This window comes from Drosophila tropicalis, unplaced genomic scaffold, assembly GCF_018151085.1.
Source record: "Drosophila tropicalis isolate 14030-0801.00 unplaced genomic scaffold, ASM1815108v1 contig_443, whole genome shotgun sequence".
In the NCBI taxonomy this organism is placed as follows: Eukaryota; Metazoa; Arthropoda; class Insecta; order Diptera; family Drosophilidae; genus Drosophila; species Drosophila tropicalis.
The window spans coordinates 5,580,182-5,590,014 of record NW_027172907.1 but is presented as its reverse complement, the minus strand read 5'-3'; the positions used below and the strand labels follow the sequence as shown (position 1 = coordinate 5,590,014).

At 39.9% G+C, this 9,833-nt stretch overlaps 3 protein-coding genes across 5 annotated transcripts; 1 reads left to right on the top strand and 2 right to left on the bottom strand.

Moving 5' to 3' along the window:
* On the bottom strand, positions 1-2,339 carry Ilk (integrin linked kinase). The gene is made up of 4 exons (XM_068285871.1): positions 2,094-2,339; positions 1,227-1,392; positions 614-1,159; positions 1-558 (listed from the first exon to the last, which is right to left on the bottom strand). The coding sequence occupies exons 1-4, from the start codon at positions 2,180-2,182 to the stop codon at positions 13-15; spliced, it is 1,347 nt and encodes a 448-aa protein (XP_068141972.1). The 5' UTR covers positions 2,183-2,339; the 3' UTR covers positions 1-12.
* Positions 2,340-2,500: 161 nt separating this feature from the next.
* Trmt112 (tRNA methyltransferase subunit 11-2) lies at positions 2,501-3,389 on the top strand. The gene is made up of 3 exons (XM_068286428.1): positions 2,501-2,695; positions 2,923-3,024; positions 3,086-3,389. The coding sequence occupies exons 1-3, from the start codon at positions 2,618-2,620 to the stop codon at positions 3,278-3,280; spliced, it is 375 nt and encodes a 124-aa protein (XP_068142529.1). The 5' UTR covers positions 2,501-2,617; the 3' UTR covers positions 3,281-3,389.
* On the bottom strand, positions 3,338-9,783 carry LOC137573786 (uncharacterized). Of its 3 annotated transcripts, XM_068285819.1 has the most exons (10): positions 9,290-9,783; positions 7,667-7,775; positions 7,447-7,596; positions 7,207-7,382; positions 5,988-6,416; positions 5,598-5,857; positions 5,295-5,535; positions 4,456-5,040; positions 4,063-4,197; positions 3,338-3,998 (listed from the first exon to the last, which is right to left on the bottom strand). In XM_068285819.1, exons 1-10 carry the CDS (start codon positions 9,361-9,363, stop codon positions 3,806-3,808), a joined length of 2,352 nt encoding a protein of 783 aa, XP_068141920.1. In that variant the 5' UTR covers positions 9,364-9,783; the 3' UTR covers positions 3,338-3,805. The 3 variants fall into 3 exon arrangements, with proteins under 3 accessions (XP_068141920.1, XP_068141921.1, XP_068141922.1); XM_068285820.1 differs by lacking the exon at positions 4,456-5,040 and having other exon boundaries at positions 9,290-9,780; XM_068285821.1 differs by lacking the exons at positions 4,456-5,040; positions 5,988-6,416 and having other exon boundaries at positions 9,290-9,776.
* Between the last annotated feature and the right edge of the window lie 50 nt (positions 9,784-9,833).

Genomic DNA, 9,833 nt, shown 5'->3' with positions numbered 1-9,833 from the left:
TTTGCTTAGATGTTAGCGCTTCATCTTCTCTAGAATAGGGACAACCATATCGAATTTGGGTCTCTTGCCAGGATCCTCATTCATGCATATGGATATCAATTTAGCCATGTGCGATGAAGTGCCTGGTGGTATTTTCACTCGAAGACCCTCGAGGGCAATTTTCATGCCGCATTCCATTGGCGACCATTCAGCGAAAGGCACTTCACGGGTGGTCAACTCCCAAATGAGTATGGCAAAGCTCCACATATCGCATGCCTCCCAATTACGATCCGCCGGCTTTCGTTGTAATGTCTCTGGTGACATCCAGGCAGGCTGATGGATGCGTCCCTTCTCTTGGAACGAAAATTTACAATCGCCCATATTGATGCGAGCCGTAAGATCATCATCAATCATCACATGATGACTGTTCAAGTGATAAGTGGGTATGATACGTTCAAGAGAATGCAGAAAAGCCATGCCTCTGGCGATATCCAATGCAAAACGAACTGCCTGACTGGTGTCGACCACAACACCAGTGGCTCCGTGAAGCAAATTAAACAGCGAAGAGCGCGGCATAAACTGAAAGCAGTTGATCAAGATTTATGAATCACTTTTGGTATCTCTATTAACTCACCTGGCTAATCACCACTAGATTCGGTGGCGAATTGCAAGCTCCAATAATTGGCAATATATTTGGATGCGAGAAAATGCGCAATTTGGGAAACTCTTCATTGAAATCTCTCGAGATTCTCGGCGACCATTGACGCACAGCCAAGATCTTGGCAATGACATCATTTTTCTGCCAACGTCCACGCCAGGTTTCGCCGGAAGCTGTCACCGATATTTTCGTATGCAGATCCAAATCACCCATGCTGATTCCCTTGAAACGCGACAAAGTGGCATCTCTTGAACGGGTCTTCAAGCCCAGCCAGCTCTGCTCCTTGAAACTGATCACCTTCATCTCTTGTCCGCTTCTCTCAGCCAAATCCTGCAGACGTTTGCCCAAGCTAGGCTTTGCCTTGTCAATTGGCGTATGCCCATCCTTATTGGCAATGCTAACCAATGCGCCAGCATTAAGCAAATCCTCACAGATCATGTCATAACCCCAGAAGGAGGCATAATGCAACGGTGTGTTTCCGTGCTCATTTACAGCATTCACATCCGAGCGTTCACGCAAGAGCTATGAATATAGAGAGACCAGCAAGATATTACCAAATTTATCTATGGGTAATATGACTAAAACTTACCATCTGAACGACATCACGATGTCCATGAGCGGCAGCCAAATGCAAGGGTATATCATCACCCATATTTGTTGCATTCACCCGGGCTCCACGCTGTAGCAAGGTCTCCACCAGTTTTGCATGTCCTTCCTTGGCCACCCAGTGCAATGGGCTGAAGCCATGATCATCTCTGGAAATTTGGTAAATATCAGTTAATAATAAATTATGCCTCACAACAATTGCATTTTTAGTTTTTATTACACTATTCAAATTCGTTTCCAATGCTATATTATCATACACATGTACATATGCATATACCAAAAAAAAAACGAATATAAATACAAGTTGTTGTGTGGGACGCCGACGCCCCTTATAAAATGTATATGTACACATGTTGTTTCTGTTTATACAACACAAGAATAAATCATGACGTCATGGAGAAGACATCATTCATAAATTTCCTGGGATACAAAACGATCGATGATTAATTTAAATTTGTCTTCTTGTTCGATGAAGGCAGCATTGATTGTTTAGTTTTATTGAAGTTTTGTTACTTATTGCCCGTTTAAAATCAATGATTTTAATTAATTAGTTTGCAACTCTCTCTTTTAGCAAAAAAAAAAAAAAAATTATGGGGATTTAACAAGAGCGAAGTTTCCTATTAGTGACTGACGTCACAAATGTATTGAAGCTTGCAATTTTATCACACATGTTGTGTGCCCGGTCTTTTAGGTTTCAACATATTTTATAGCACAATTTATTCACAATTTAGTAAGTTAGAGATCATAATGTAATATAAAAATGTCTTATTCTGACGTCACAAGCAACACCTGTACCACTTTTAATCTCTATCTCTCTCTCTCGCTTACTGTCTATGCTGTGCGACCTTACCCCAAATTCATATCATGCTCTGTCTCATCCAGCCAAAGGCGCACTTGGATTGAATTGCCTTCACGACACCAGTGGAATATATCCTCCATAATTATTGCTTGCACTCACTTTATTATTAACTATTTGAATATTTAAATACAAAATCTCACTTTGTTTGCAATAAAAAACACCTTAAAAACTACAAAATGACAACAGTTGTCTCTGCACTATTTAGATAATGTTGTAATTGTTGCCACCTGATGCAAATTTCTATCAGGGCTGCCACACTGTTAAAATCAGAGATAAATTTAACAGCTGTTTATTTGGTATTTTCCTGTTATCGATAAATTAACCTCAGTGCTGCCACATCGATTAATTGAAAAATTTAACAGCTGTTTCTATGGTATTTTTTATAGTGCTGCCACACTGTGAATGATTAAATCCAAAGAAGAAGAAGAAGCAGCGGCAAAAACGTGTATTTTGTTTTTTTTTTTTCAAAATAAATCGTATTAATTTGCCCGAAAATCTAAAATCTCAGGCTGAAAATGAAACTGAGCACATATAATTTTCTCACCTCTATGGCCATTAAGGGTGTCAAAGTGGGCTATCCACTGAAATTAACAGTAAGTAGACGGCAAATGATTTATCCAAATAAATATTTCTGAGAGGGTGGGAAAAGAGACAACAACCATGTTGTTAATAATGAACAAAATTGTTGCATATAGACTAGGGAAACAAGCTGCGTTTTCAAGTATTGTTTTAAGAAATAACAAGCAACTTTTATATCCTTAACTTGCACTTTGATTGCATAATACGTCATTGATTTTCTCACACATCCTTCATTTTACAGATAAACAAGAAGGATGTGGTTGAGACAGAGTTCAATCCAACATTTGTTGAACGACTGCTGCCCAAATTGGACTGGTCGGCTGTCTATGGAGCCGCCCAAGTAGTAAGTGAATCACTCTTTTATCCTACCCATTGTTTTTAATAACCGACTCGTGAATCTTTAGGCGGAACTAGCCGACGATATACCCGCAGTTCAACCCGAGAATATAGCCGAGAATGAGTTGCTATTGCAAAAATTGCATCATTTACTATTCGAGGTGGACGTAATTGAAGGACAACTGGAGTGCCCGGAAACAGGACGTGTTTTTCCCATTGCCGATGGCATACCCAATATGCTGCTTAATGAAGACGAAGTCTAAAACATCCCTTCATCCCCTCCTCATAGATATTATCCATTGTAAAACTAGATTAGCCAGTTAGTTTTTAAATACTTTTTTAATATCAATTTGTTGTGACATAAAACAAAAACACCAAAAAAAAAAACGTATGTATGTATTATTATCCTTAATAATTGGAGACTGGATGGAATGTGTTAAAGTTAGGACTAAGTTTAGGTATATACGAAAAGATTACTACTAGAATTTCGGACCTGGGACAATATGTAGAATATAAAATCTCTTGGTATTATCCCTGGTCGAGTCGGTTAGGATTTTGGGGGGTGGTGGTGGTGGGTAGTCAGTGTAGAACACATTTAGAAAATATTTAAGAGCAAAAATTGTTTCACGACATCTACAAAAAGTAGTCAAGTCCAATTTCAAATGGAGGGTTGTGCATTTTGGTTTATATACTAAATATGTATATGTACATATATGTATGTATGTATGTATGTGTGTGTTTTTCCTTCTTTGGCACTCTAGAGTTTGAGGCTATTGGTTCATTGTGTTTTAGTTGCATTTTGTTCCACCTCTGGCATAGATGCTACCTTTGGCCAGATTTGCCTTGGCTCCCTTGCATAGTTCAGTATTCCTGCCCGTTGGCTTATAGCCACGTTCACCAAGTAATTTTGGATCTGAACCCACGGTGGATTGCTTTTGACATAGTGTGGTATTTGGGCCATTCCAAGTGACATAGTCGGCTCTAAAAGGAGATCAGGATTAGAGTGTGACGGGTGGGATCATGGTGACTTCAGTTGTGTACTCACAGCAACAGATTCTCATCGGCTCCTTTGGTCAGCTGGGAATTGGGTCCTAAGCTGGCCATACGTTCAATAATTGATTGAAATTCCGTTGATTCCGTATTTTGTGAGTGATTCAAGTTTAATGATGTATCACGATGTCTGATTATGAAAGTAAACATAAAGAGTTTGATTAGCAAATTGACGAATCTTGTTTCGGACATCTAAAATTCATGCCATACAAAAGCAAAATTGGTGCAAGGATATGGAAAAGCATATATGTATGTATGTAGGTATTCTAGTCTAGATTTTTGTCGAGCAGTTCTACAAATCATTCCTCTACATTCTCTATAAAGACATGCTTATTGCGGTTTTTTTTTTTTTTTTTTTGAATTAAAAGATTTTAAACGGTGGGCATACTTCAGTGAATCGGTTTTGAGGCGTGAGCGATTTTCATTTGCCGTTGCCAGAGTTGAGGAGGACGCCATTGATGATGATGATGAGGAGGAATTGGTGGTGTCGGTGGTGGTGGTGTCGGTGGTGGTGGTGGTGGTGGTAGTTGTATTTTTGGAGTTGGAATAGGAGCTAGCATTGCTATGATTGCAGGAGCCATGCAAATAGCCGCTGATGCTATAGTTGTTGTTGCTGTTGTAGTAGTTTTTCGTGTTGCTCTGGTTGTTGTTGTTGTTGCTACTGCTGCTGCTGCTGCTGCCATTAAATGAACGTGCTAAAATGCCTTTAGTGGTAAGGCGTTCATAGCATTTGCTAGGTGATGGTGCAGGTGATGCATATGATGATAATGATGTTGATGTAGATGACGCTGTCGGAGGAGGCTTTTCCTCCTGCTTATCCTTATCCAAATTGGCCATAGATTGGCTCAATATTATTTGGGTTGTGAACGTGCTGGGTGTGGTGACATTAATGGATGGCAAGACATGATGTTGTTGTTGATGATGATGATGACGTTGCTTGTGTAGAGGCTTCGTTGTAACCACCGATTGATGGCTATTGAGTATTGTTGTTGTATTTAAGGGCAAAGGCAAAAGCAAGCGGAAAAGTGTTTTTGTTTTGAGGTTGGCGCAACGCAATAAAAAGAGTTCATCATGAAAAAAATAGGCAACAAATCGATTAACAGATAGAAAAAAACCAAGTTCGGGCGCATAGTACAATCAATTGGAGGGGGGAAAGAGAGAGAGAGAGATAGAGGGAAGAGGATAACACACTCACTCACACACACACACACATTCATTCCAGCTTACCTGTCTAAAGCCTGTTGACCATCTACTTGCTCCAAACCATCGCCACCGCTTAAAGCCTGCGATGACAAGTCAAGATTCTTCTTCATTTTCTGATTGGCCGATGCTGCCCTTTGTTCCTCTTCGTCCTGTACGATTTGTAGGATTTGCACTGCACGATCTTCCGCATAGTTAACCGATTCCAAAGCCATTAATATAATACGTTCAGCTATCTGTGGATACTTCTCCATTAACAGAGATTGCACTAGAAAAAAGCAAATTATTTTCCAAATGTCCTATGAAAAATTGTCAAAATATAAATCTTACTATTGGCCTTCTCCTCTTCGGTATACTCCTTGGGTCTCAGTGGTATATGTTGTACGGTTTTATCTTCTCCCGTCCCATTCGGATCCTCGCCAGCCAATTGTGGTGGTCGATTATTCGGCTTATGCGGCTGTTGCATATCGCGTTTTGTATAGCCCAAGGATATCAATTTCTCTGAGGCAAATTGCACGTTATTATCGGCATTGGCCAAAACATCGAGTAATAACATTTCATCGGCCTTTGGAAATATATTTTTCATATATCTAATACAAAGAGAGAGGGAGAGTGGGAGGAGGGAAGAAAGATTTAGTCTCGTTTCGGAATAACCTTTTTTAATTCCAGAGAAAAGACGAGTTCCTTCATTGGTAGTCTTTTGGGCCCTCGAAAAGTTACCTCAATTTCATTTTCGGTGATGAATGCGGTTTTGGCGAACTTCGCCATTGTTGCGGTGAGCCATGCAAAGCAGCAGCACCACCACCACCACTCAATGCCAAATGACCATAGCCAGGTACGGGATGACCACCACCACCAGAGCCAGCAGGGCCACTTTGCATGCTCATGAGACTACCGAAACGGCCGCCTGGCTGAGACTGATGATGAACTGCACCCAATACCGATGATGAGGCCAATGGCAATGGACTGGCCGTACGCGATGTGCACCGACTCATGTCCAGGCGACGCGCCGGTGGTGTCATATAGAAAGCCGAATTACTATGAAACAAATGACGTTGAGCTGGTGGCGTGACAAACGGTCCTGGCATGGTGACCGGATGTTTCTCCACCTGCAGGGCACTAATCACAACAGCCTCGCGATTATAATATCTAAGTGTTAGTACAAGTGTTAGTAGCAGTGGAGAGTGTTGCCATGAAGTTAAATGGAGTGGTTATTTGGATTAGTAGTAAGTGCAAGCGTTAAGCGGCAGCGGGCAGCGTGTTGGTACAAAGAAGTAGACAAAAGATTAGCCATTAAAATTAGCGTTATTTTTCTTTTTACAAATCTTATACACCTTTAAAATCCCTCGATTTTTAGATACTTTCTTGATAAAAAGCTAAAATATTTCAACTTCAGGAAAATAAATGAATCTAAGAAAATAATAATAAAAAAGAACATCCTTCTAATGAATTCCCTTCATTTAGTCGTAGAATTCCAATGAACCAGTTCTTATTCTGTCTCTCTTTAACACGAATAGCTTTTGCTCCTATTCACTCATTTTCGTATTCACCTGTGCTTATTGCCATCTATTACTGATTTCTTCTTATATTTTGATATTTCTCAATCATTCTCAATTATTATCCTCATCTTGATCGTCTTTTTCCAATACAAAACAGGGGAAATGTGCCCCTTTAATTATGCTATGTCAACAAGGACCCTTTTTTCCAAATGTTTTTATGCCAATTGCATACTTTAAGGGGTAAATATCCTACATTTCACTTTCCATAAAAAATAAACATAAAATGTAAGCAAAAAGAGTGAAATTTCCCAAACACCAGATTCTATACCTTGTAAATCGAGGGATATGGAGTGTATAAGTGTATATAGCATAAGAGCAATGGTTTAATAAAAGAGCAAAGGAATAAAAAATGTAAAACTTGATGGCCTAAACTAACTCACCGCTTCAATAGCAAACGGATATGATTCTCGCCGGCAGTGGGAAACATATTTTGTATCTTCGATACGACTGCATCGGTATCAATTTGATTGGTAAACGATGTTTCCTGTATGGTTGAGCGTCGAGATAAATTCGCACCAGGACGTGAACGTTGAAAGGGCAACGGTGATGACATTTCCTGCGGAAATAGACAGTAATGTGGTTATATGGGATGGTCTGATCGATATTACAAGCAAACTTACCACTAGATGTCCTCTCGACGAGGCCGATAGCAAAGGACTCGTGGATATATTATTCAGTGTTGGCTGTTGATGGCGTTCCTGAAATGCTCGTATTGCCGTCAAATTGTTGCTGGGATACACATGATACGGCGAACTATTGCTGACCATAGGCTAAAAATAGTACAAACAAGTTTAGTAGTCAATCAATCAATAATCAATTTCCATCAACAAGGACTCGCACCTGCAAGGCTATGGACTCGGTGGAGCAGCGTTCATTCTGCAACTGTTTGTAATTGCCTTGTCGTGGATCCTCCAACTGCATGGCCTTGGTAAAATAGTTTATATAATAACTGCAATAAGGAGATAAATACCATCAGAAAGCACAAGACAAAGAGAAAGAAAAAGAGAGAGAGAGAGAGAGAGCGAGTTAAGTAGATGACATTTCAAAGTTCTTGTACTCATTTAACTGCAAATCAAAAAGGCCACTCAAAAAGCTTCTCGAATGCAACACAAAAACCCAAATGTCTGAGGGTTGAAAATGCCGGCCGGTTTGCTTTCGAACGTGGGTGGTGAATTTGGGGGGTACCCAGAGTACAGGTAAGGGTAGCAATACCCAAATGGCTGGCACGTGCCAAGTAGCTGCCAAAAGGCTGGCACATCCACACACACGCACACCCACACACACATCGTCATCGTTGTCGTCGTCACAGTTTGACAGCCAATCTTGGGCTGTGATTCTTCCTTTTCTTCTACTTGCTGCTACTGAAGTCCTTCCAAGTGGCCACTTGTATTTAACGTATGACAGTCAGTCACTGAGTCAGTTAGTCAGTCAGCCTAGCTTAATTGCACACAATTCTTGAAGTGAACTCCCAAGAGTCATGTAAATGAAGTACACCATTCACCCAATGCGGAAACGACACAAATATTATGCATCCTCTTCAAAATGAGGCCAATTTGCAATTGAAGTCATGCCCCAAAGCAAAGTCAACTTTATAATGGACACAATTTAGTGTTTGACTGAGCAAACTTTCGCCTCCATAAATATGCATAGACTCATTAAAGTGTGACTAAGGTCTAGAGAGGTTTTTTTCACCTGAACAATAAGTGTTGATTGCTTGTTTCAGGACTGAATTTGCAGTAAATGGCGCCCGAGCCTTCCTTCTCGCCCCCCTCTAAAACCGGCACTGCTCAAAGCTTTTCTTAAATATTTCCCTCACTTTCGTTTTTAGTTTTTCCCGCCAAAATGTTTAGTTTGCCCGAACTAACAAGTTTTCAGTAAGCATAGCTTATTAGTTTTCATCATTTTTTTCTCATTCTTTCGTTTCCCCCATTTTTTATCTAGAACTTCTCAATTGCAATTTCCAAACATACATTTTCTGTTTCTTTACAAGTGTATACTGTACAGTAGAACTTTTTTGAAGTCTAGTCATAAAAATTTCATAGACAATTTTTCAAGTAAGCGTCCGCCATTGCTGGTCATGCAAAACATTTGTGTTTTCTCTTGTTTTTTCAAGTGCCGCCGAAAAGCAGGCAATAGATTTTACATGCGCACTTTAGAGCTGTGTTCAAAAATTGTAATATTTGATTGACAAGGGGCTTTGGATCGCCACCCCCGACTGTCTTGTGGTTTCATTTGAGTGTCGCCTACACTCGTGATTTAGGCAACTCTTTTGTTTTTGTTTTCTGTTTTTGAGGCCATGAATTATCAAAAATTTGACTCATACTCTGCAGCTCTAATGTACAGGCACTCCAAGCCTGTACTTATGACTGTGGAAACTGCATAAATATTTATGGCAAGTGCACCGCACCTCAGCTCACCTCACCTCATGATGATGAAGTCTCGTTTTATGTATTGAATGCTTACCAATTGCCCGTTGTCTGATCGTATTTGCAGTCCCAGCCGGGTGGCAACTTTTGATAACCACTTGCATCACTCATTTTGTTGTTTTTATGGTTTTTGCTTTTTATTCTTTTTGAATTTTTATGGACATTAAAAGGAAAATTCACAGCTTGTTTGCAAGCAAGCAACCCTCCGTAGAAAATTCTTGTTTTTTGAAAGGGAAAAACAATTTTTGCTTTGGCTTGCTAGTTGGTGTTGCTCTTGAGGCTCCTGTTCTTGTTGTTGTTGTTGTTGTTGGGGGTTGTTGTAAGCCACCACCACACAAGCAAAGTTATTTTTGTTTACAAAAAAAAAAAAAAAAAACACTGAAGAAAAATACACACACGGAGAGTGAATATGGCGTGCCTTCAGTTGGACTGGCCTGGGCAAAAGGTGGTTGGAAAATGTATATATATATAGGTATATATTTTTGTTTTTGTAAATATTTGCCGGCGTTAAGCTAAAACCGACCGCTTGTAGCAAGCTTAAAATGTCTACTAAACAGGAAAATCACAGAAGGGAAAACCAA